The 25,437-nt window shown below is 36.0% G+C and overlaps 1 protein-coding gene across 2 annotated transcripts in view; it reads left to right on the top strand.

The window, feature by feature from the left end:
- The window catches only part of Mkln1 (muskelin 1), a 110,003-nt gene that overhangs the window by 22,352 nt on the left and 62,214 nt on the right, over positions 1-25,437 (top strand). For both annotated transcript variants that reach the window (XM_034518873.2, XM_076913574.1), the window contains exons 3-7: positions 5,300-5,442; positions 6,762-6,850; positions 9,298-9,407; positions 11,064-11,256; positions 23,866-23,943. In XM_034518873.2, the coding sequence (XP_034374764.1) occupies positions 5,300-5,442; positions 6,762-6,850; positions 9,298-9,407; positions 11,064-11,256; positions 23,866-23,943 (613 nt within the window). The remainder of the gene's footprint in view (positions 1-5,299; positions 5,443-6,761; positions 6,851-9,297; positions 9,408-11,063; positions 11,257-23,865; positions 23,944-25,437) is intronic.

Below are 25,437 nucleotides of genomic sequence, written 5' to 3'. Positions count from 1 at the left end.
TTTGATACCCTGACCAATATTTTAACAGTGGAAAATGACACCTCAACCATGCTGCTACCCAGTCCTTCCAAGAAACTACAGATAGTGCCATTGAAGAAAAGAAAGGTGACCTTAAAACAGCAGTGACAACCCACTATTGAATTTCTGATGCATAAGTCCCAATGCAAAAACAATAGGTAACATGAAAAACCAATTACTCTCCCCTTACAATTCCAGCATAATGACCACCACTGAGAAATAGGCAACCGAGTCTGAAGAAACAAAGGATGCTTCATACACTACTACAACCTGGCAAGACTTGCCTGCTTGTACAGTAGTGGCACACATGTGATGAGGTAACCCTTGGAAAGAAAGATTCCTGATTGGATTTAAGGCATGCTTCATAAGTTGGAACCCAGGTATGGCACTGTTATCAGGGCCAAGAACCTGTGGCTGGATAGGGTGTAGGTCCTAGGAAAGAATCTATTACTATTACTTTGCTAAATGGATATAGTATTACATTGACTCCCAGTGAGTTCTTATACCCGTGGATTATTTACATCTGTCAACTAATCAATACTTTTTGTACTAAATGGTGATAAACCCAAGGACCTACAATGATCAGGATGCAAAGAGTAAGAGACAGAGGAATGCTCCCCTTAATGGGACATCTGTTTAATACCTCCTTCTCTCAAGGCTCAGAGATGATTTGGGAAGAGAGGACAGACAGATTATAAGAGCCAAAGCCAGTAGATGACTAAAAGGAAAGTGGATTTTCTGGACACAGTAGGGAAGTTGCACACATGAATTCACAGTAGTCGTTAGCAGCATACAAAAGTCCTGTGTAGGTGCAGGTCAGACTGTCTAACAACATGGAGATGAGAGGTGGGCATGAAGTCCTACTCCTAGCTAAGACAGTTGATAATTGCTGTGAAAGGAACAGTCATTTTTCTTTAAGGAGGTGGCCCCTGGCTGGTGGACCATTCTCTAGAAAAGGCAACACATGCTAGAATATATGGGAAGCATGAACTGAGCTTCATGGGTTTCTAAAAAGAGGATACAGAGCTGAGTGGGTAAGGGTGGATCTGGGAGAAATAGGGTTGTATGACAGTCAAAGTACATAGTACAAAATTCTCAACCAATAAAAAACAAGAAACCCTGCAAACTCAAAAAACAAAAAAATGAGAGAGAGAGAGAGAGAGAGAGAGAGAGAGAGAGAGAGAGAGAGAAAGAGAGAGACCTCCATTGAGAAGACATTACAGTTTTAAACATTTAAACATATATGCACTGAATATAGGTACCCTCAGTTTCACAAAGCACACTTTGCTAGGTGTGAGGATACAGCTTGACCTCAATACAATTGTAGTGGGTGATTCGACTCTATCCATTTTGAGGTTGTGTCAAAAAGTAAATCAAATCATCTGGATTCTGACATTATGGACCAAATGAGCTTAACAAGTATCTACATAACATTCTCTCCTAAAACTGCAGAATATACTTTCTTCTCAGCAGCCCATGGAATTTTGTTTAAAATTTTATTTTAGGACATAAAAGAAATATTAACAATTATAAGAAAATAGAAATAACTTCGGGTATTCTGTTTGATCACAAGGAAAGAAAAAACTACAAACCAACAGTAAGAATGACTATAGAAAATATATAAACTCACAGAGGTTTAATAGCACACTATCAAAAAGAAATAAAAACATTTTAAAATCAAATGAAAATGAAACACAACATACCAAAGCCTATTGGGTAGAATGAAAGTAATACTAAGAGAGAAGATTGGACTGCTTAGTGCCTACGTTAGAAATCCGAAGACCTCGTCATACAAGGCTACATCTTAGGACTATAAAAAAGAAATAGGAACAACCTGAGCAATGGTGGCTCATACCTTTAATTTTTACACTCAAGAGGCAAAGGCTGGAGGATCTCTGGGTTCAAGGTCAGCCTGGTCTATAGAGTTGAGTTCGAGGACAGTGAGGGCTACACAGAGAAATCTTGTCTCAAAAAACAACAACAACAACAACAAATCCCCCAAACCAAAAACTACAACAACACAAAAGAAATAAGAATAAAACTCTGTCAGTAGATAAAAAGAAATAATTAAGGATCAGGAGACATGGTTCAGCAGGCAAGAGTACTTGTGTAAGCATGAAGACCTGAGTTCAGATCTCTGCACCCGCTTATGGTCCCATGGGCACGTTGGCTGCAGTTCCTAGGGAGCAGGGACAAGAAGACTCTTAGGGTTTGTTGGCTGCCAGCCTGGCTGGAAAAACAAACAAACAGAAAACAAACAAAAAGAAAAGAACAAAAGTAAGGTTTAGGGAGTTGTATTAGTTATTTAAATCAATCCCATCTTCCAGTGATTCGCTACTAGCTCCCAGTTTACACTCCCGAATGAAAGACACATGCATAGCCTTTATATTTTGATATGGCTTAAACAGTGCTATAGCTGGGCCACTTCCTGACCTCCATGCTGTTAATCCACCTCCCACCGATAATTCTGAGTTATCAATTACCAAATTCGCTGGACCCAGTTGGGCAGCCTCTGGGCCACACTCTCCCAGCTCCTTCACGTGGCTGCTATGCTTCCCTATCCTCCACTCATCTTAGGTATGACATCTCCTCCCCTCCACCTCTCCTGGCATGGCAGATCTTCCTCTTCTTCCTCCTTCTCCCTGTTCCAAACCAGGGAATCATCAAACCCAGCCTCTGTCTGCCCTGCCCAGCCCAGCCCAGCCATTGGCTGCCAGCATCTTTATTTAACAGTTTGAACCAACTAGGGGCAGGGTCCCTCAGTGTCTTTCTGTGCAGACACTTGGACTCTCTTGTGCAAACAATTTTGGAGACCCAAAATAATATCAGAATGCAAGCAGCATTAGGTCATGCCCACTATGGGGAGTGACCTGACCTCAAAGGAATAATGTGAAAATAATGGAGGAGGCCACCCAACACCATCTTTTAACCTCTGTATACTACTTCCTCATACACACAAATAAATACATAAATAAGAAGTTATGGGCAGATATTAATAAGAAACAAAAAGCAAAAGTAGTACAAAAAATCACTGTAACAGAGAGCTGGTTCTTTGAAAGGATAAACAAGATCTATAACTGTAGACAAAATGACCAAAAGAGATATCTCAAATTAATAAAATTAGAGATGGAAAATATATGCTCCCTGAGTATGATGACACATGCCTTTAACCAAGCACATCTGATGGAGGCAGAGCCTGGCAGGTCTCTGAGTTTCCAAGGCCAGCCTGATTTACATAGTGAGTGCTAGGCCAACTAGAGCTACTTAATAGTAGCTCTCTCAAAATCCAACATATATGAATATACTTGTATTTTATTACAGTGGGAAATCTAAAAGGAATGATGTATTTCTAGGTTCATATAACCTACCAAAATTAGACTGTGGTGAAATAATTTAAACACTTCTGTAACAAGCAGAGAGATTGAATTAATAATAATAATAATAAATCTAACTAGAAAAATATAGTTCCAGTTGGGTTCACTGGTGAGTTTTATCACATCTCCAAAGAACTAGAAGTAACTCTTCTGAAATTCTTTCATAAAATAGTAAATGAAGAAACATTATCAAGCACTTAATTATAAAGGTAGTATTACTCATATCAAAATTCTGTAAACATATAATTAGATCAATCTCCCTGATGTGTATAACTGCAGAATTTCTCAGCAAAGTACTCACAAACTGAAAATAGGAGCATGTAAAGAGGATCATCACTTTTATTGGGTTAGCGTTAGTCCAGAGATGCTAGAAGGACTCAACATTCAGAATCAAGGAATCTAATATGTCATATGAATAGACTCAATGACCATCATGATCATCTCAATTTTTGATATCATACAACTTGTTTTCATGATAAGAATCCTGAAATGGCAGCTGAAGCTATGGCTCAGTGGTTCAGAGTGTTAACTGCGCTTCTGGAGGCTATGGGTTCAATTCCCAATACCCATATGGCAATTCAAAATCTTCCATAACTCCAGTTCTCCGGGGTTCATCACCCTCTTCTGGCCTTCACTGGCACCAACAATACTTTTAGTTCATGCAGGCAAAACACCCAAGGAATTGAGAGTAGGAGGAACATATCTCAACATTATAAAAGCTGTGCATAACAAACCTATAGCCAACATTATACTAAATGAGACAGAGGTCAAAGTATTTCCACTAAAATCAAAGAAGGGTGTTCGTTTTCATTGGTTATTCAGTACAGTTCTGGGATTCTTAGCTAGAGGGTCCATACTAGAAAAACAAAAGACATAAAAGTAGGGCAGATTTGCATACAATAAGAGTCTATGTATAAGATTCTACAGACTGTACCAGAAACTCTTAGAGCTGACAGACACTGAGCAAAGTGGCAGGCTACAAAATCAGTAGCAGTCTTTTATATCAGCAGCATGTTGAGAAGGAAGTTAGAGGAACAGTCCTATCATAATTCACACCCATATCCTTGAGCTAAATCTAACCAGGGATGTGAGAGACATGGAAAACATTAAAACATTCAAGAGAGAAATTGAAAAAGATAATAGAAGATAAAAAGACCTCCTGTGTTCATGGATTGGAAGAGTGGTGAACATGAGTATCTTAACAAAAGTAGTCTATAGGATTGAATGGAATCCCAATTAAAAAAGACAGTACCATCCTTAACAAAAATAGAAAAAGCAATCTTAAAATTTATTTGGAAACATAAAAAAATACCATAAAATTTACTCGTGTGCTTTTTGTGTAGAGCTTCCAAGTTTTAATCTAAATTATATTTAAATATTTTAGTCTAAAAATGAATTTTGATCAGCTTTGATTAATTTTAAGTTCTCTCTCTCTCTCTCTCTCTCTCTCTCTCTCTCTCTCTCTGTGTGTGTGTGTGTGTGTGTGTGTGTGTAATTATGTAGTGAGATTTTGATCCACCAACTTTATTCTGTGAGAATAGGTTGGTTGCTATTTTTGAATTTTAATCTTGCTTTATGCTGTATTCGGTTAGTCCTACTCTGTGTGTCTTCAGTTCAGTATCATTTACTGATAAGAATTTTCATTACTAGGCTTCTTTTAGTCTGTTTTCAGCATTCAGGAGAGTACAGTTGGCAGCCTCTGAGTGAAGAATAGTAACAGCCATTATTAAGGTGCTGTATATTATTCTCTTAGCTTTAAAACAAAATAAAAAATCTTTAAGCTTGCCAACCTAAGATGGAGCTTTCTTATTATTCTGTTAACTGTCAAGAGTTCTAATATTTAAAGTTGTTACATGTTTTCAGCAGAAGGTATAGTTTTGTTTCTTCTTTCTGTCTTTTTCCCTCAGTACCTGATTCTGAAGCTTGAAAGGCCTGCTATAGTTCAGAATATTACATTTGGAAAATATGAGAAAACTCATGTGTGCAATTTGAAGAAATTCAAAGTTTTTGGTGGAATGAATGAAGAAAATATGACAGAGCTGTTGTCCAGGTGGGTTTCGTTGTGGGGTAGAAAGGACTGTCTTTGAAACATACTGCAGACCTAGTCTACTTTCTATATAGCTGAATCTTTGTGCCCTTTCCTAGGAAGTAAAGAACCTTTTTCTGGTTTTATTCCTAGTACCTTTGTTAATGCTGTGGCTTAAGTTGGTACTTTTTTTTTTTTAACTACCAGATAGATACTAGTTAAAAATTGTTAAATAATGGAGAAAGAATCAAATACTTGTTTCTTTTTTTCCCCCCACTCATAATTTTGATCTGTCAGTAACTTTAGAAATACTTTCTACTTTAATGAAAATCTCTGATACTGCCAAAGGCCTGGGTTCAATTCCTACCACTTCCAAAACAAATTACCCATTTGTGGGTAGAAGGACAAAAGCCATGGCTATTGGAAAATACAAACCTAACTCAAACATGAATTGCCTAGTCCAGAAATAGTGCTCTAAGATTTTACTGTTAGAGGAAAAAAAAAAAAAAAAAAAAAAAAAAAAAAAGGGGTGGGGGGGAGAAGGCTCGGTAACCAAAACCAAAACATGACAGCATGCCTTGCCATCTGGAAAGAGCCTTGTAACCTGGAGTTCTAGATCAGTTAAATCCCAAACAGGAGGAAAAGCCATACAGTCAGTAGAAACAAAGCCATGGCGATTTGGAATATATTTGTAACATAGTTATCCCATTTAGAAAAGACTTCACTTGCATTAATACTATTTTTATGCTCTGATTTAAGTCATAGAAGTATTTTAGGGTGTACGGTGGTCTTATGGTAAGGGATTTTCCTGTAAACACATGCATCAGTCTTGGTTAAACAAGAGGTGATAAGGGCTAGCTTTTATTTAGGTTAAAGGAGATGCTAGTAAATCAGCAGAACAAGATTGCCTTTGAAAATTTGTGGATGATAAAAAGATAAGTAAGAAATTTAATTCCTTTACAAATTCTAATATTTGATCTGTTGGAGTTGTTAGATATGACTAACTTGTTTTTAATTCTTTTCCTACTACTTGAAAAATTGTAAGATTAACTTATACATTAAAGATAGCCACATATTTGCATATAGCTAGCCACATTCTCTGGTTCATATGGAACATTCTTCATTGCTTTTGCATAGTTTTAAGAACTACAGTATTGCAGTTGATTGTGATGTGCACATTCTGACCAGTTCTGTTTTCACCCACTTGTTGATATTGTCTTGAGTCTACAGTGTGAGCATTGGCATAAGCTTAACATCCGAATATAGGATTAGTGTGTTTACTAAATTATGAAGTCATGTTTTATAACATCAATTTTTTTCTCCTTTCCCCCACCACCCAACAGTGGCTTGAAGAACGATTATAACAAAGAGACATTTACCTTGAAACATAAAATCGATGAACAGATGTTCCCTTGTCGATTCATTAAAATTGGTAAGGTTTTAGTGTTTTTTAATTAAAACCATTTCTTAATGCCTTTGGTTCATAGACTAATGTATGGATGAGGTTTTATGGGTCCTTACATTTTAGTTTTTAAATTAGTTTGTAGTTAGTTTATACACTGGTTTTGACTGCTTTTGTGCTCCAGATGCAGAGATGAATAGTTGAATAGAGATCACATGGCCCAGCAAGCTGAAGAGATTCCTGTTGGCCCTTTATAGAACTGTTTGCTGACAATTGCTTTATGAATCCATTTTTAAGTGACATTTAACTTCATGAGGATATTTTCCAATTTTTTTCTCACTTGGAAGGGTTTTTACAGGGTTTTGTGGGGAGTAGTTACATAATTGCCTTAATTATTCATGGAGGCTTGTCATCTCTTCTAGAGCTATCAGCTGAAACCAAACCCTGATGAGGTTTTCAAGGCACTGTAATGTGATTATTTGCTTTGTTCTTGTTTCACCTTTTACATGAAATGTTGGTTAAGCTGACTTAGTCACTCTTGTGGTTCAGATTTGCAAACCACAGTTCAGAAACACTGTCTTAAGGCATGTATTTGTCATCAAGGGTTTTAGCTTATGATGGTGCTTGTAATACATCCTTCTCATGTTCTTCTGTGTTCCTTTAGATTTAGTATTATGAGGGAGGGCAGGGATGTTGAGGACTGAGGATTGAGTCTTTGGATTTCCATTTCTGCCTCACCTTTAGACGTATTTTATTAAAATTAGAATCAAAGAAGTCTAATACAATAATTAATGCCAGAGTCCCACACATTTGTATATTCAAGAATAGGCTTAAAAGGAATAGTTGAGATTCAAAACTATGGTACGAATTATTGTATTTATTCAGGTCCCAGAAAAACATTGATTTTTATTAAAGCCCTTTAAGCACTTGTGTTATAGTCTAATTTCTTCTGTGTACCTAGTAGTTGAAAAGAAATATTGGATAGCCAGTCAAGTCTTTTAAAATTTCAGTTAGACAGCTATGTCATCTCCAAGTGATCAGTTTTTTCTTATTGTAATTTTTTTTTTTAAAATTAGTTTTCAATTACTTTATCTACTTTACCTGCATTTATGTGTGTGTATCATGCACTATGTGCCTAATACAAGAGGAGGTCAGAAGAGGGCATCAGATCCCATGGAATTGGAATTATGTATGGTTGTGAGCTGTTGTGTGAGTCCTGGGTCCCCTGGAAGAGCAACAAGTACTTTTAACTGCTGAGCCATCTCTTTAGCCCCCTACCTCCATTGTACTTGTTAAGACATCTAGTGTACCTTGTACATATATAGCAGATGTGCAGCTTGGTCTTTATGTGACTCCTGAACAACTAGAGCAGGGGCTAGCCCAAAAGCTGTTGCCTGTCTGTGGGATGTGTTCTTCTAGCTGGGCTGACTTGTCTGGCCTCAGTGGGAGAGGTACTGTCTAGACTGGCAGAGACTTGAAGTGCCAGAGTTGGGGAATACCTCGGGGGGGGGGGGGCCCACCTGCTAAGAGGGTGGGGGGGGAGTATTATGGGAGGGGCTGACCGGGAGGGGGACAGTGAGCAGGATATAAAGTAATTGGAAAATAAAAATAAGTGAAAAAAAAAGACATCTAGTGTAGTATTGAATTAGTAGAGGAATTGGCTTCTTTGTCTTGTTCTGACTTGAGTAATTTAATATTTCCGTAGGTTATGTTTAATGCTTAAGATGGATTTTTAAAGTAATTGAGCACATTTTTTTTCCTTTTAGCTTTTGTTAAGGTAGTAAATTACATCACTGTATTTCTTTTTATTCAGTCATCTTGTCATTGAATCATCCTTGAATGAAGTCTGGTTTCTTACAAAGAAAACCCATGATATTTTTGTTGTTGTTACATCTTTCCTACTCTTTGGATGTGTTTTCGGAGCTGAGATGCTGAGATTGCCTTTCAAGACTTTTCCCTTTGGCTTTGTTTTCAGGCTTCTATATTGATATATTGATACATAGTTGAAATTTACTTTCTATACTTGGATATAGGTTAAAAATATTATCTGCTGTATGTAGGGCCAGTATATATCACCTCTGTTATATTATCTAGTTCTAGTTTTATTTATTTAGGAGTAGATATATCATAACTTTGAACTTATATTACAGTTTATATTAACTAAGAAAATATGATAGCATCAGTCAGATTTGTTTTTTAATATCGCAAGCCATTCTTTAAAAATTAAATACTTGTTTTTAAGATACACTTGCTAAAAATAGTAATCTGTTTATGAGACAAGAGTTTCACTGTGTAGTCCAGAAACTCTTGTTCTTTCTACCATAGTTTCCTGAGAGCTAAAAATCTAGGTGGGTACCACATGTGTAGTAATTTTGATGAATAAATCCATATAGACTTAAACATTAGTGGCTTTGCTTTGTTAAAACTTTATTTGAATCATTAATTTTTTCTCTTCTTTTTGCTTTTTCTCCTTAAAGTTCCACTTTTGTCCTGGGGGCCCAGCTTTAATTTTAGCATCTGGTATGTTGAACTTAGTGGCATTGATGATCCTGATATAGTGCAGCCCTGTCTGAACTGGTACAGCAAGGTAGGACCATGCTTTAAAATTAGACTTTAATACCTAGTGAGGGAGAAATGTGCCAATTTTTTTTATTGTGACCAACTTAAAATGTTGATAATAAAAATTATAAATAATCAGCTAACATTTTAAAGCATTTTGGTCTGTCAGCTTCTCAGCAGTCTTAACTCATTTAAATTATTACTATTCTGTGAAAAGTAATTATCAATCCACATTATTTTATAGATGAGGGAATAGAGCAGAGAGGTTCACAGTTGTAAATTGCTTAGGCCAGTCTGGGCTTGGGCAGCATGGCTCTACAGTTTGCTGTTATCTTATTATATTTACTTAGCCCTCAATTTTATTTTTAATATAAAGTGATAAGAATATTTTGAATACATTTTTAGTGGGTTACTTTTGTAGCCTGGTAGAAAATTTCATGTTTGGCCATGATTGAAATGCCTAAAGTCAGTATGCTAGCTAGATGTCACTCATCCTACTAGAACTGCTGTTACATACGTTATAATAAACCAGGTCCAAAGGCGAAAAAAGTAAAATCAGCAGGATCCAGACAGAATTACTCTGATTATTTGATGGGTTTACATATTGGCAATTATATTGTATAAGGAATAGGTATTTGATAACCTTGTATTAGTTGAGAAGCGAGGTAACTCTAAACTGGCTGTTTTTCCAAGTCTTTGGGTGGTATAGTTTTTATTCAAGTAATGTTTATCAGTAAATCTTTTTAATTGCCGTACAATGTTTTATGTAATTGGTTTTCTTAATTCTCATTGTAAAGCAGTCTGTTTAGAAAATTTGAGGTAATTTCAGCACATATTTTTAACTTGCTTTTAAATTATTTTTTGGAGCTTATATTTATTTCTAGCATTTTCCCTGTTAAAGAAAGTGTTTTGTAAATTGAGTGCTGAGTTTCAAATTTATGCTGTTCTTTATCTTAGTGTCTGCATTGAGATGTTATTAGTTGATGTCCTTGGAATTATAAAATTACATCCTTAAGGGGTACAGAAGTTTTTTTGTTGTTGTTTTGTCTAGATAGAGTTTCTCTGTGTAGCCTTGGCTGTCCTGGAACTTGCTCTATAGACCAGCCTGTCCTTGAACTCACTGAGATCTGCCTGCCTCTGCCTCCTAATTGCTGGTACTAAAGGCATATGCCATCACTGCTTGGCAGCTTTTTACATTCTTCTTCTTTCTTCTTTCTTCTTTCTTCTTTCTTCTTCTTCTTTCTTCTTCTTCTTCCTCCTTTCTTCTTCTTTCTTCTTCTTCTTTCTTCTTTCTTCTTCCTTCTTCTTCTTCTTCCTGCTTCTTCTTCCTCCTCTTCCTCCTCTTCCTCCTCCTCCTCCTCCTTTCCTCCTCTTTCTCTTCCTCCTCCTCCTCCTCTTCTCCTTCCTCCTCCTCCTCCTGTAAAAGGCTTTTGAATTATATCTGGTTTGGTCTCCTTTGATAACATACTTGTGATCTTGGGCTAATTATTACAGTAGCATTAAGCTTCAGTTTTACTACTTGACAGGTGAAAATAAAGGTAACTAATGAACAAGATTAAATATAGTGCTTGGTAAATAGTAAATGCTCAGTTTAATTAGTTAGTTTGTTTAATTGTTAACTGTTTCCTACAGTGGCAGCTAAGCAGATCTCTTTCCTCCCCCTACTTTTCTTGTGTTCCAGTAGTACCGCGAACAGGAAGCCATTCGCCTTTGCCTAAAACACTTCAGACAACACAACTATACAGAGGCTTTTGAATCCCTGCAGAAGAAAACCAAGATTGCACTGGAGCATCCAATGTTGACAGATATGCACGACAAATTGGTGTTAAAGGGTGACTTTGATGCTTGCGAGGAGTTGATTGAAAAAGCTGTAAATGGTAAGAAACTTCAAAACTTGTATTATCGGGAATATTTCAGTATTTACAGGAAGCTTTCTAAAAGAATATATGCTGCCTACACGCAGCTATTACTCTTTTATATTTTTCCTGTGCTCTTACTTTATAAAGTTTGTTTATTCCCTTGGAGTAGGGAATTTTATGTAAGATAAGTTTATAATATCACAGGAATTTTAAAAAAGATTAGAAATGGATTTGAACTCGTTTATTGAAATTACACATTGTCATTCTGAGAAACCAAGCTCTTAGCTAACAATAAATCAGGTAAACAAATTTTGATACTACTATTATCAATGATTTATTCCTTAATTTTTTCGATAGCCAATATTCAATTTTTAATAGTGTGATTTGGATAGGAGGGAATTACATATTCAAAGAGTATTGGCAAAAGTATCTGACAAGGAAATTTGCACTAAAATGATTTTCTTTGTAGTGTGAATGATACTACATAATCTTTGATTTTCTTGTAGAATTTTGCTGACTTCCTTAAGTGGCCTGTAATTTGGCTTTCAACATGTGTATATAATATAATGAGATGTTTTGAATTTGAATATTTAAGGTCTCAGTTATTTGAAATAAAAAGAAGGCTCTGTTACTCCTTAGTGAATGAGAGAACTTTCTTTTATCCTTTTTTCCCCCTTTTTTCTTCCACAGTGGTTTTCATAGTGACCAAGAATATTATAGATACTCAGTATAAAGCTTGTGGAGGGCTAGGGTATGGCTCATTTGTAGAATACTTGCTTAGCATACACAAAGCCCTGGGTTTCAACTTCAGCACTGCATAAACTGGGTCTGACCCAGCACTGAAGAGAGTAGAGGCAAGAGGGTCGGTCAGTAGTTCAATGTCATCTTGAGCTACATAGCAAGTTCCAAACGAGCCTGTGCTGCTTAAACCTTTCTCAACAAACAAGCTAAGTTGTGGGGTTAAATCTTTTTATACAAAGAGTAAGAAATAATATACTTTAGTCCTTTGCTTTTATATATTTTAATCTCTTTGCTGTCATTCATTATTACTAGGTGCTTGCATTGTTCAGAGATGGTGTTGGGTACTTTATAACTAAAGAAACTAGAACTCATCCTTTGCTCTTTTAGCTTATAAACTTTACCCTAAACCCAGCTGCTCCCTTTGTTAAGTACAGTGGCAGAGCTACCCCAGGCCTTGTACACCGCTGTCCCTTACTTACTTCATGATGACGCATATTTACAAATACAGGAGCCATAGTTTTGAAATTAAGTATACTTAAGAATATTGATGATTGATGTCATCTCAAACTATTAAAATGCCACCAATGAAAGTATATAAATGTGTCTCAATTTCTAAGCATGAGTTTACATATTTTTCTAATCTCAGTATGAGAGAGGTATATATAATTTTAAGTTGACTTGTTTTACATCCTTATCACTAAGGCACCCGATTTTACTGTGTTGGTGATATAAAGTAACAGCAGCTACCATTTATAATTTCATTCCAATGTAAGGCAAATTAATGATAATTACATTTTTAAACTGATTTCAGTTGAATGCCCATTGTTAGGAAAAGCTGTTAAAAGCAAATGCAACTCTCTTTACTATAGTTGCTTGCAATTCTGACTCTAGAAAGGGAACCCAGTTTAGTTGAAGTGATAGTAACCAAAACGTAGAGCCACATAATATTCTGTATTGGCAAGGGCTGCTTTCTCAGTTGCCTAGGAACACTTAGTTAATAGTGATTCCTTTCAGGGTTCTTCAGTTCGCTGCTGACCTCACTGATGATGATTTGTTGAACAAATAAGGAAAAGAACAGTGGAGAAATGTTTGGCTTCTCTTCCACTGAAAACATAGAAGAGGCCAAGAAGTTTTTGCCCACTGAGCAGGAAAGTAGGACATTGAAACATCTTTTATCAAGCTTTTTAAAATGGAGCAAGCAAAAACCTCTTAGTGTATTTAATGTACTCATTGATATGATCTACACGTGTGATCTGTGTTTTGAGGCATCTTTTTTTCTAATACCTAAAATTTTCATATGAGAATAAGACTAAGCTTTGTTTAAAAAAAAAAAAGACAAGCCTTTTTAGAGGTCGATTTGTGTGTGTGTGTGTGTGTGTATAAAACGACACTATAAGCTATACATACTTGGAATATATACTTTGATCTACATGTTGACATATGTGTGTATACCCACATACCTGAGTTTTCCAGCACTATACATAGTAACAAACATTGACAGTCCCTGAATTTTCCTTTCTTCTTTTGTAATCTAGCCCTCATGCATTGCTTGCATTTCATCCTTAGGCAACTGTTTCCTTTCTGTTACTGTAGATGAGATTGTACTTCTATAACTTCATGTAAACAGACCATACTCTTGGACTTCTTTCACTTGGCTTATTTGGAATTTCATCTAGGTTTGTGGAAACTCATTTTTCTTATTGCTAAGTCAGACATGATACAAATATACTAGTTTTCTTCTGCGTTCGGCTGTTGATGGACATTTGGGCTGTTCACACTTGTGGGCTATTGCTGTTGATGTAAACATTTGCATATACATTTTGTACGGAAATACCTGCCTTTTTTAGGCAGATACTTAGGGATAGGACCACCAGGTGACATATTGTATGTCTGTTTTAACTTTTAAATCTCAGTTCTTCAGCATTGCTGTTTTCTAGTCATACAATAGCGCATGAGAGTTTCAGTTGTGTTTCAGTGATGAAGGTACCGTCATGAAATTGAGAAGGAGTAAGGGGGGCATGGACGGAGTTGGAGGGAAGAGTGGTTGTTGGAAATGATGTAAATACAGTGCTCATGTTGGGAATTCTAATAAAAGAATAGAAATTTAAAATGCCAGTTGCTATACATAATTGCCCATACATTGTAACGTCTGTCAATAATTGTAATATTAGGTATTCTAATCTCTGTCTATATTTTCTTCTTTCCATTTGTAATAACTAATGCTCAGCATATTCTCATTTTTATGTCTTCATCGGTGAAGCATTTGTTCTTATCTTTACCCATTCTTTTAGTGAATTGTTTTCCTATGTCTGTGTTTTGAGACTTCTATCTGGAGACATGTCATTTATTAAGAAATATAGGAGGGATTTCAAAATATATTCTTTCAGTGTGGGGGAGACGTGATTCTAATGGGATATGATTTAAAATGTCATAATGAAACCCACTATTTTGTACAATTAGTATATACTGATAAAAAAGAAAATAAGAAAACATATTTTTCATAGGATCGGGTATACTGGCCTGTGTTGTATGTAATGGATGGAGATGGGACAGATGTATAGGAAGTTTGAGGGCAGTCTAGGAAACAAAAACAAACAAACAAACCAAAAATCAATTGTCCCAGACATATAGGAAGATAATATATGCTAAGTCTGTGGTTTATTTTTTCATCTTCTTACTGCATTTTCTGAACATTGGAAGTTTTACCTTGTGGTAAGAAGTTTTCTATCTGTGTGCTTGTTAATGTGCCCTTGATGTTAGAGCTGAGCGTTTTTTGTCTAACTAAAGATCAGAACTTCCTTTGTTTTCTTGCAAGAGCTTTGTAGTTAAGATTTTCATTCATGATTATGTTTGATTTGGAGTTAATTTTTTGTGTATGGTACCAGATAGGAATGTAATAATTTCTGGTTTGACAGTGCAGTATGTTTCACCAAAACCACACTGTCTTGCTTACCCAACTTGATAGTAAGTCTTCAAATGAAGTAGTATAAGTCTTTAAGCATTGTTCTGTTTCAAAACTATTTTGTCTAATCTTGGTCATCTGAATTCTCATGTGAATTTTAGAATTTTAGAAGCATATGACACTGGTTGTTAGTGCCTAAAAAATATCTAATAGGGTTTTATTTTGTTTATAATACAGTCATGATCAACTTGGCAAGAATTGAAATCTTCAGTGCTTTATTTAAAACGTGGTTTGTACTTTCCATTTTCCCATTTCTTTTAACATTTATTTTATTGTCATTAGTTCTTAGTATCTGGGTCTTGAATATGATATGTATATTGGTTGTCCCATAGTACTGTAGGGATAATCTCTTGAGTACTGTGTGGAAGAATTATCTGTCAGTTAAAAACTGATGGCCTATTATTAGCAAATCGCAGGAAGCAGAAGGTGGGAGTTCTGGTAGAGAGGAACACTGGGAGGTAGTCAGTCGTGGGAAGATCCACCCAGGACTCAAGGAAGTCAGAGGAGAGGTAACCAGCAATATGGCAGACATAGAATAGTTTAAATGGGCTAAGTTACGAGCTGATGAGAACAACCCTAGCTTATGGCCTAGGTATTTTTTAATAAAGAATAAGCCTTCAGCTAGTTACTTGGGAACTGGAGCATGGGTGGAAAAGCCCACAGTTACATAGTATTTTATGTTTTATATTCCTATTATAAATAGTACTTTAAAAATTCAAGTTCTAATTGGTAATTGCTAGTATATATGAATGAAGCAAATATTTTTATGTGACTTTTCACTCTGCAGCCTTGCTAAATTCACTTTTTTTGGTATTCTGAGAGATTCGGTAGAGATTTAGTCTTGTCATACTATTAAAAGACCCTTTTCATGTTTGCATCCAGTCATGATATTTTTAAGGTTTTTTTTTTTCTTACTGTATTAGTTGAGGCTTTCCGTAGTATATTGAGTAGTGTGGAGACAGTAGATATCTTTGCTTTGTAAAGCAGTCATTAAGTATAGTGCTAGTTATAATTTCTATAGACACCTTTTGTCATATAGAGGACCTGTAGTTATAATCTTTATCAGGAATAGATACTGCATTTTATCAAAGTGTTTCCTGTGTCTTTTGAGGTGGTGAAAGACTCTGCTCTTTTCAACTTCTCATACCTTAAATCACACTAATTTTCATTTTTAAATTCAACTTTGAAATACTATGAAATTCCCTGTTTGGTATTCATTTTAGGTCTTGGTATGTTTGATCTGTAAAATTGTATTGAGTGTTCTTATCTGTAGTTGAGTAGTTTGGATACTGGTCTACAATTTTGTTATAATGTGTATATCTTGTGTTGGTACTTCTGACCTTTACAGAAAGAATGAGGTGAGAATTAGTCTCGTATTAATTTTCTGAAGAAAATTTATATAAATTTTATATAAATTAATTGTACCACGGTGGACTCTTAAAAGGATAAATGATGAGAAGTGGGCCTGAAGTTCATTTGTGATTTCTAAACTTCAAATGAATTACAGTAATGGATAAGAGGCTGCTCATGTTTTATATTCTTGAGTGAGTGTTGTAGCTTATTCCTTTGAGTAATATGTACAGCATGCACACCTCATTTAAGTTGGTAAATTTATCAGTATGAAATTCAGAGTTTTAAAAAAAATTTCTTTTTGAATCTTTATTTTGTGACTTATTCTTAGGGTTTCTTTTCTTCTCCTTACTTTGTTCTTCCTTTTTTGCTTCTCTCTCTCTCTCCCTCTCTCCCTCTCTCCCCTCTCCCTCTCTCCCCTCTCCCTCTCTCCCCTCTCCCTCTCTCCCCTCTCCCCCTCCCCCTCCCCCTCCCCCTCCCCTTCCCCCTCCCCCTCCCCCTCCCCCTCCCCCCCCTCCCCCTCCCTCTCCTCTCTCCCCCTCCCCCTCCCCCTCCCCCCCTCCCCCTCCCCCTCCCCCTCCCCCTCCTCTTTTTTTTTCTCTCTCTTCCTCATTTCCTGAAACAGGGTCCTTTTTTGAAGCCTGGATTGGCCTGAAACAAGTTTTATACCCTAGGCTGGCCTTGAACTTGTACCAGCCTACCTGTACCAGCCTACCTTCGTCTGTCTTCCTAGTTTTGGAATTCTAATTGTGTGATAACAGCCCCCCTTCCTCCTCCTCCTCCTCCTCCTCCTCCTCCTCCTCCTCCTCCTCCTCTTCCTCTTCTTCTTCTTTTTTTTCTAATTTCTTGCTATGAATGTTGAAGTCACAGGCTTATTTTTTTTCCTTCCAATCCCTTTCCTTTTCTCTTTATGTTTAGTTTTTGAGCTAAGGTATTTCTATAAGGTTGAGGACATAATGGTAGCATATGTTCTGGTATAGTTTGTATTCTCAAAAGCAAATCTTTTTATCATCACTTCAGAAAATACAGGAGAAACATTTGCTGAATACAACATCTGTTCTTGATAGGGTGTGGCAGACTAGAGATAGAAGTTGCCTTAGCCTGGAAAATATCCATGGGCACCTATGGATTAACATCTTGTGTAGTGTTCTTACATGTTATATTTGATGTGCCATTTTGGAGGGTCTTGCATCAGATTCCCAAATTGCTAAGCATTTGTATTAACAAATATTGAATTTTATTTCTTTTTCTACCTTCTGTGATAACGAGTTTTTCCTGATTTAACCCTTTAATGTAGAAAATCAGTTACTTTTTTTAAAATTTTAAGCTGACTTTTTATATCTCAGATGCACTTAACATTGTCATTATGTATTTCCTTGGGTCTATCATAAATTTAGATTGATTAGCGTTTACCTTGAATTCTTCCCCATGGTTTTATTAGTGAGAAGGTTGTATAATGTTTTCTTTATAGTCTTTTCAGATCTAGTATTCTAATTTCACCTAGTGAACTCAGAAGTTAATCTCTTCTTTCTGTGTTAAGATTTAAATTCTTTCTCACTTACTTCCCTGGAAGAGCTTCTTAGAGCTAGGTATTCTAGTTTGAGATGAGCCTTTGGGGAGCACTTTACCTAACTGTTAGGTTTCTATGAACAGGGCAGGACTCCTGTTCATAGAAGCAGTCTGTTTGCCTTAGCTTTAATCAGTTACAATGTTTTTAAGAAGAGTTGTCTATTGACATGTAAAACTTAACTCTTAGGGAGATTAATGAATATTTAATATCTTTTTAACTGTTTAATGTTTGCAAGGTTTCCTGTGATTTGTTGTTTATGTTGGTTAGTTATTATGAATTGTTAACTTTTTAAAATTTCAACAGTTACAAACAATTTATTTGGCTAATTAGTTGTTTAGGATTAATTCCTGCTTTGTTTATCTTTTCTGTTATTTTCTACACTCTGTGTGTGTTTTGTCTTGCTTCTCATTTTGAGACAGAGTCTAGCTGGCCTAGACCTTGCTGTGTAGTGCTAGCTGGCCTAGAATTTGCTATGTAGCCAAGGCTGGTCTTGAAGTCACAGAGTTCTTCCTGCTCTGTCTCCTGACTGCTGGAATTAAAGGCATGTGCCACTATGCCTAGACTATGCCTAGCCTTTATATCTTTTTTAAAATAACATCTTTAGATAGATGCCAAGCTAATTATCAGATTTTAAAAAAAAATTTTCATATGCATTAAGGTTCTAAAATTAGATCTACATATGTTGTTGTCTGGTTCAGTATTTTCATTATGTAATGAAATGGCTTTTTTGTGAATCATAATTTTAGAGTTTTATAGTTTTAAATTTCCAGATAAATTGAGTTTTTGGGTTGTTGTCTTTGTTTCTGACTCCTATTGGAGTTACACAGTGGTCAGGTACATGTCCTTCCAAGCTTATAGCAGTCCTTCCAAACTTAGACTCACTACATGACCAGATTTGTTCAGCTTTTATACATTTCGTGCTTGAGCAGCCTGTGGATTTGGCAGTTGTTGGGGGGCAGTTTTCTGTATATATCCGTAAGTCAGGTTTGCTAATCCATTGCATAAACCTTTATCAGCAGCTTCTATTTGATAACAATTATGGAGAAGAATGTAAGTTTAGATTGCATGTCTCTTTATGGTTCTCATTTTCTTCCTATATTTTGTTGCCGTGTTTGTAGTTACATGTCATAATTTTTTTAGAATTTTAATTAAATTTTACTGAGATGCTTACCAACTTTTACATAGTATTTGCAAAATGTATTTTTTTCAGTATCTTAAAGACAATATTATACACTTTAAGCATGGTTTCTTGTAGCCCATTGTGCTCTGTAGTTGAGGATGATGTGGAATGTCTGATCCTCTTGCCTCTCTCTCATGAGTGCTGAGATTACAGATGGTTGTTAACATGCCCAGTTTTATGTGGTGCTGGAGATTGAAGCCAGGGCTTTGTGCATGCTAGGCAAGCACTTATTAAAGTCTTTAAATTTCAACCTTTCTTTATCTTGTTTTAAAGAAGTTACTCTTATAAATTTATTCTTTATTGTTATTAATTTTTGTGTATGGTGCATGTGCAAAGGCCAGGTGAGAATGATGGGTGTCTTCCTTTAACATTCTCTTACTTTGTCTCTTGAGATAAAGCCTCTCACTGAACCTTTCTGTAGGCTGGCCCACTCACCAGCCTGATCCTGAGATCTTCCTGTTTCTGCTCCTGCAGTAGGGCCTGAGGCACTCCCAGTCAGAGCATTCCTTTTTTACTTTGTATGTTTTGTCATGTTCTTTATTTCTTCTTTGTGCTTGTCATCTCTTGCCTATTTTCAGTTTTCCTTTTGTTTACTTGACTCTAATGTGGTCTGCATTATATTTCTGATAGAAATTGTGACAAGTATACTGTTAACAAAATTGGTGAGCACCTTTTTTGTCTTCTAATACAAGGATTATAAATGCATTTTCAGCTTTATTTACTTATCCCCTCACTGTCATTATGATGGTATACTTGAGGCCCTGCAAATATTGCTTCATTTTATACAGGGTTCCTGAGGTTTCCCCCTATCTTTTGTAGTCTGATTTATTTTCTCTTTAGTACTGTGTACATCTTTCATCTAAGATTTTATTTCCTTTGGCTTAACACACATCTTTTAGAAATTCTTATAATATGAAGGCAAGTCTTTTTTGTTTGTTTGAACCATTTGTTTCTTAAAGATGGGTATTTTTATTGGATTTAGAATTTTTTTGGCTAGCAGTTATTCTTTTAAACACATTTTCAATATTATTTCACTGTTAACTGGCTCTTATTGATATCATTGACAAATATGTATTGTTAATTTTCTACCTGTTTCTTTGAAAGAAATCTGTTGTTTTTCTTGGGTTGTTTAAATAGTCCATTTATACTTTAGCTTCTTTTGTAAAGTTGTCTTTAGTTATGGTGCTGAACTAGTCAGCCTATTAAAAACTGTAATTTGTCCCCAGGCAGAGTTATTAATTTAACAGGCTGGCAAGCCAAGGACTGGTAAGATTCTGCACAGAGCCTTACAAACCTAAGACAGAAGTGCATTGCTTTGGATAATGCATATTCCATGATGGGTAAGGAAGGCATTCTTGTCACAACAACCTAAGACAGGCTCAGTCTTGTTTATAAAATAAAAAAGTGGGAGAGGCAGAAAGCTTTTAGGGCTGCTTGGCAAGAATCTGACATGGGCCAAGGACAAGGAAATGGGCTTCAGGCAGGAATATGACATTAGGCTAGAACAAAGAAGTAATTTCAGGCAGGAATCTAAATCTTAGGCTAGAACAAAAAAGTAGGCTTCAGACATGAAAATGACTTTGGGCTAGAACAGGGAAGTAGGCTCAGATATTTTGATCTTCCTGATAAGCCCTTAGAAACAGTGATCAAGGGAGTGTTTATGGAACTTTGTTTATTGCCTTGCTTGTTCTTTGACTATTTGTGTTTATTGTCTTGCTTGTTCCTCAACTATTTGCATCTATTGTATTGCTAGACCCTCCTTCAACCTGGAAGTGACCTTAATACTTGCATGTAATTAAAATGGTATAAAAGCAAAGAGGAGGAGGGGGATGGGATAGGGGGTGTCTGGTGAGGGGAAAGGGGGAAAGGAGATGACATCTGAAATGTAAATAAATAAAATATCCAAGAAAAAAAGAATTAAAAAAAAAACCCACTGTGATTTGTTTTACTCTTAATTTTATCTTCTTAGTTCTCCTATTTAAGTTTTAAATTTCTCTTTGAAGATTTTTCTCCGGCCTGGAAAGGTAGACCAGCTGGTGATTACTTGTCAAGCATGGGCAAAGCCATAAGTTTTATAGCAGCTCTCCACAAGTGAGGATAGGCACATGTAAGCTCAGTTCCTCTCAGGCAGGAGGAGCAAAGTTCAGGTCAGAATCAGCTAAATAGTGAATTGGAAGACAAACTGGGATACATGTTGTTCTCTTTAAAAAGGAGAAGAGTGAAAGGAGTGGGGTCAGGGAAAGTAATATGTGTTAATTTTTAAAAATTACATCAAATGGGAAAAGGCCCCGTACACTTTTGATCTCAGCTCTCGGGAGGTAGAGGCAGGTAGCCCTCTGTGAGTTCTAGGACAGCCTCCTTTATATTGAATTCCAGGCCAGCCAAGGTTACATAGTGAGATCTTGTCTCAGAAAACAAACAGAAAAGTGCAATGTATTATTTTTCTATTGTAGTTTTCCTGACTTCTTACCTTGTGTTTTTCCTACCTTCAGTATTCTTCTGTTTTCTCTCTATATTTACATCGTCATCATGGAAAGTGCAGTACCCATCGAACTAGCTCCCCTGGCTACTCTAATTCTTTCATTAATAATTTTATATTCTTTTTAAATTTGAAAGTCATTTTAAAGCTTTGTATCTCCCTAAATAAATAAAACTAAATAAATTTATTTTTTTGTTTATATAATGTTTACATTTGGTTTTGTTTCTTATTGTTTTGTTTTCATGTCATATTACTACAATGAACAAGAGCCCAACACATTTTATCTGGAAGCAGGGAAAAGATTCCCAGATTTTTTGGTGAAGAAGGTTTGGGTCAGGAAGGCTGAATAAAGCAAGACTCCATGGAGGGGTGAATGATGTAATAGAAACATGCACTAAGTCAAATTGTGCTGCATGTACTTCTTCCTGTAGCAATGAAAATATAAGTGCCAACTTCTGAGTGTGACAAGAGTTGGAGGTGAGACAGAATCTGGACTATCCCAGGAAACCTAGAAACCTGGAAGTTACCATATAGGCCAGGCTGGCTTCATTCTTAAGGCAGTACTAGTACTTCAGCCTTCAAAGTGCAAGGATTATAGGCAGGAGTCAAGGTATCTAGCTTTGGTGCTGATGTATACAGGAACTTTCTTTTCCCCCTAATTTTATAAGGTTACAAAGGCAAAGAAAGAAATCAGTGATTGTATAGGGTTGGCTACAACAGCTTCATGAATAACCCAGAAAAGAAAGCTATTAGGGTGGTTAAGTTCTAAGTATGCAAGTTATGGAAAAGAGACATTTTATTATGTTTTTGAACCATGCTCTGTTTTCAGTGTCAGGGGAAATCCTCATTCAGGTAGAAATCAGGGTCAAAGGACAGGTTCCTGAGAGAGCAAATGCACTCTCAGTTATTTATGTGGAGAGATGGAAAAGAAGCCTGTGACCCAACAAGGTGCTCAGAGTGAGGTGGCTTTCCGGGTTGGTTGATTCACTGATCTAGTTTCTTTATCTTCCTCTGCTCTGTCGTTATTACAGAGTTGACTCTGTCCCTAGGTCTACATTAGGCTTTAGTAGTTGTGTATATTACATATTGCATATGTATATAAAAATGTGTCCAGAATAATAAAAGTCTCTTTTTTCTTGGCTAATGTCTGTTTAGAAGCATAAAACATTGTTTACAAGTTCTCTAGAATATTCCTCCTGTCTCCTTATCTAGAATTGGGTTCTAGATATCATTTATAAACTTTTGACAGAAATGAAGTGTAGGGCGTGATAATCATTGGAGTAGTAGTTTGGGGGCTGAGGGGCAGGACGAGTGCAGTCTCCGTATCAAGACAGTAGCTAGTGTAGTAACTCCTCCAGGACGAAGATGAAAAGTATACCTAGGGAAGATTCCAAAGAAAAGCAAAGTGGAATCTGAGTCATCACACCACTACTTAAGATTTGTGAGTTTGAGGAATCTCCTTAATTCTCTAAATAGGCACATCTCCATCTTAAAATAGGGAGGTGCAATCCTTCTTAGGGTTGTTCTTAGGATTAAATGAACTAAGACACAACAGGTTTTTAACATTTGGCAACATCAATAAATACAGTTCCATTGCTATTGGCAGTACCTTTATCTCTTCGTCAGTTTGTGATCAAAGAAAACTGGAACTTGCATTTTAAAGTATTTTCTCTTTCTCTGAGGTTCTGCTCTAAAGTACCTATAACAAAGCTGTTGGCACTTGTTTTTGCTTAATTTTTTCCTTTTGTTTTTGTATTCTGGTCACAAAATGTATTGGCTCTAAGTACTTTTAATGGGAAAACATTAGAATTGAAAAATCAATTATTACAAAGAGGCTAAAGCTTTAAAAATAATAAACCAAATAGAGAATGGTGATGAGAAATCACTAGGGCAGATAATTCTTCCAGGCTTTCATTATTCTTCCTTTTCTCCATTTGAATTTATGTTGATGAAAGAAATTATTTTTAAGATATATGATTGTGTTTTGATGAAATAAAACATATATTCAGATTATTTATGAATTATTTTCTGTTGCTTATGGTTTCTAGCCTTCAATTGTCCTTACTTTTTTCCCTTTCAGCATTTTCCTTCTTGCAGGGTCTTTGTTGAGGTCACATACTTATCCATTGAGTCTGTTAGTAACTTTACAGCACCCAATGCACTCATCGTGAGAACATCAACTTAATATGGGCTGCTGCTGCTGCGTTTTGTTTCTGTTGTTATGTCAACTACATACTGGGAGGATATATATATATATATATATATATATATATATATATATGCATGTATGTATGTGTATGTTTATATATATAATAAAATATAATTCTTATTTTTTATACTTGCAGATGGCTTGTTTAATCAGTATATCAGTCAACAGGAGTATAAGCCACGGTGGAGTCAGATTATTCCTAAGAGCACCAAAGGTGAGGTGCACCATCTGGCTTGTTCTGTTTCTTCCTTACAGTCTATTTTTATTAGATGGCCCCCTTGTTCTGTTTCTTCCTTACAGTCTATTTTTATTAGATGGCCCAAACATTCTCCTTCTCTGTTAATAAATAACAGGTGTTTAATAGAAAGCATAGGTTATTTAACTAGATGGCAGAATGAATTATTATGCATATTTTTTTTCCTGAGGCAAACGATTGAACTCGGATCTTGTACATGTTTGGTAGTCACTCTCCCTGATGAGCAATAGTCCCAGCCCGAGGTTACTGTATTTAAACTTGTCTTTTAAGTTCTTGTTTCATCACTATGACAAAACATTGAGCAGTGCTGTTTGTTCTTTACACAGAGTGCTGTTTCAAACTACTTTATATAGGTGTGTATCATGAGAGGCACACTGCTGTCACTGTATATGCTCCTGGAAATCTAACTTCTACAAAATATCGAAACACAACAGGACCTTTTAAGAATAAGAGGGAGAAATGTTGAACTTTATACACAGATAATAAGGTTGACATTATAATTCTAATTAAAGCACAGTATAGTTGCATCTTAGAGGCACTTGATTTGAGTATCCGAATGCCTTAGTGATTGCTTCTCATGCTTTCTTCTGGGAGGCACAGATCCACAGGGCCTTTATGTCTAATAGGGACTGGCTTGCTTGTTTTGTTTTTCAAACCCAGAATCTGATTCAGAGTTGAGTCTTCTTTATTAACCCCTTATTTTTATATGGGGGATTTTTGTCACTTTCTTGTAGATTGTATTCACTTTTTTATCAGATAGAAGCAATGTTTTATTGCATATATTTACATTAAAGAAGGATGGTTCTGGGGCTGGAGAGATGGCTCAGGGGTTAAGAGCACTAGGTGCTCTTCCAGAGTTCATGAGTTCAATTCCCAGCAACCACATGGTGGCTCATAACCATCTGTAATGGGATCTGATGCCCTCTTCTGGTGACAGTGTGTTCATATACATAAAATAAATAAATAAACCTTTAAGAAAAAAGAAAGAAAGAAAGATGGTTCTGGAGGTGTTCACTTGGTTCTTGTGATCTTCATATATTTCCAAGATTTTCTCTTTGCTTGTGAGAAACCTTTTATAGCTTTAATTGTTAATATGCACTGAAATTTCCGCTTGAACTTAAATATGTTATGTGAACATACTTGTATTTTTATAGACCTATGTAAGGTGATTTTATTCAGATACTTCTTTACAAACAAACAGATTAAATACACAAAACACTAATGCTAAGAATTAATATCTTAGTATTTTGTTAATTTATTTTTGAGGTAAACAAATGAGATTGGCTGGAGGAGAGAAGAAAAGGGCAAGGCCTCAGTGGTAATGATCTGCAGGATCTAAAGGGCACCTAGCTGTGCCAGAGGAGAAAGAATTGTTGCATGCAGAGTAGATGAAAGAATTTGGCTTGGCTCTGCTTTCTGTATACAATATTTCATAGTGACATTTTGGTCAAT

This window comes from Arvicanthis niloticus, chromosome 15, assembly GCF_011762505.2.
Source record: "Arvicanthis niloticus isolate mArvNil1 chromosome 15, mArvNil1.pat.X, whole genome shotgun sequence".
NCBI lineage: Eukaryota > Metazoa > Chordata > Mammalia > Rodentia > Muridae > Arvicanthis > Arvicanthis niloticus.
The sequence above is the reverse complement of the archived record's forward strand: the minus strand, read 5'-3'. Positions and strand labels throughout refer to the sequence as shown.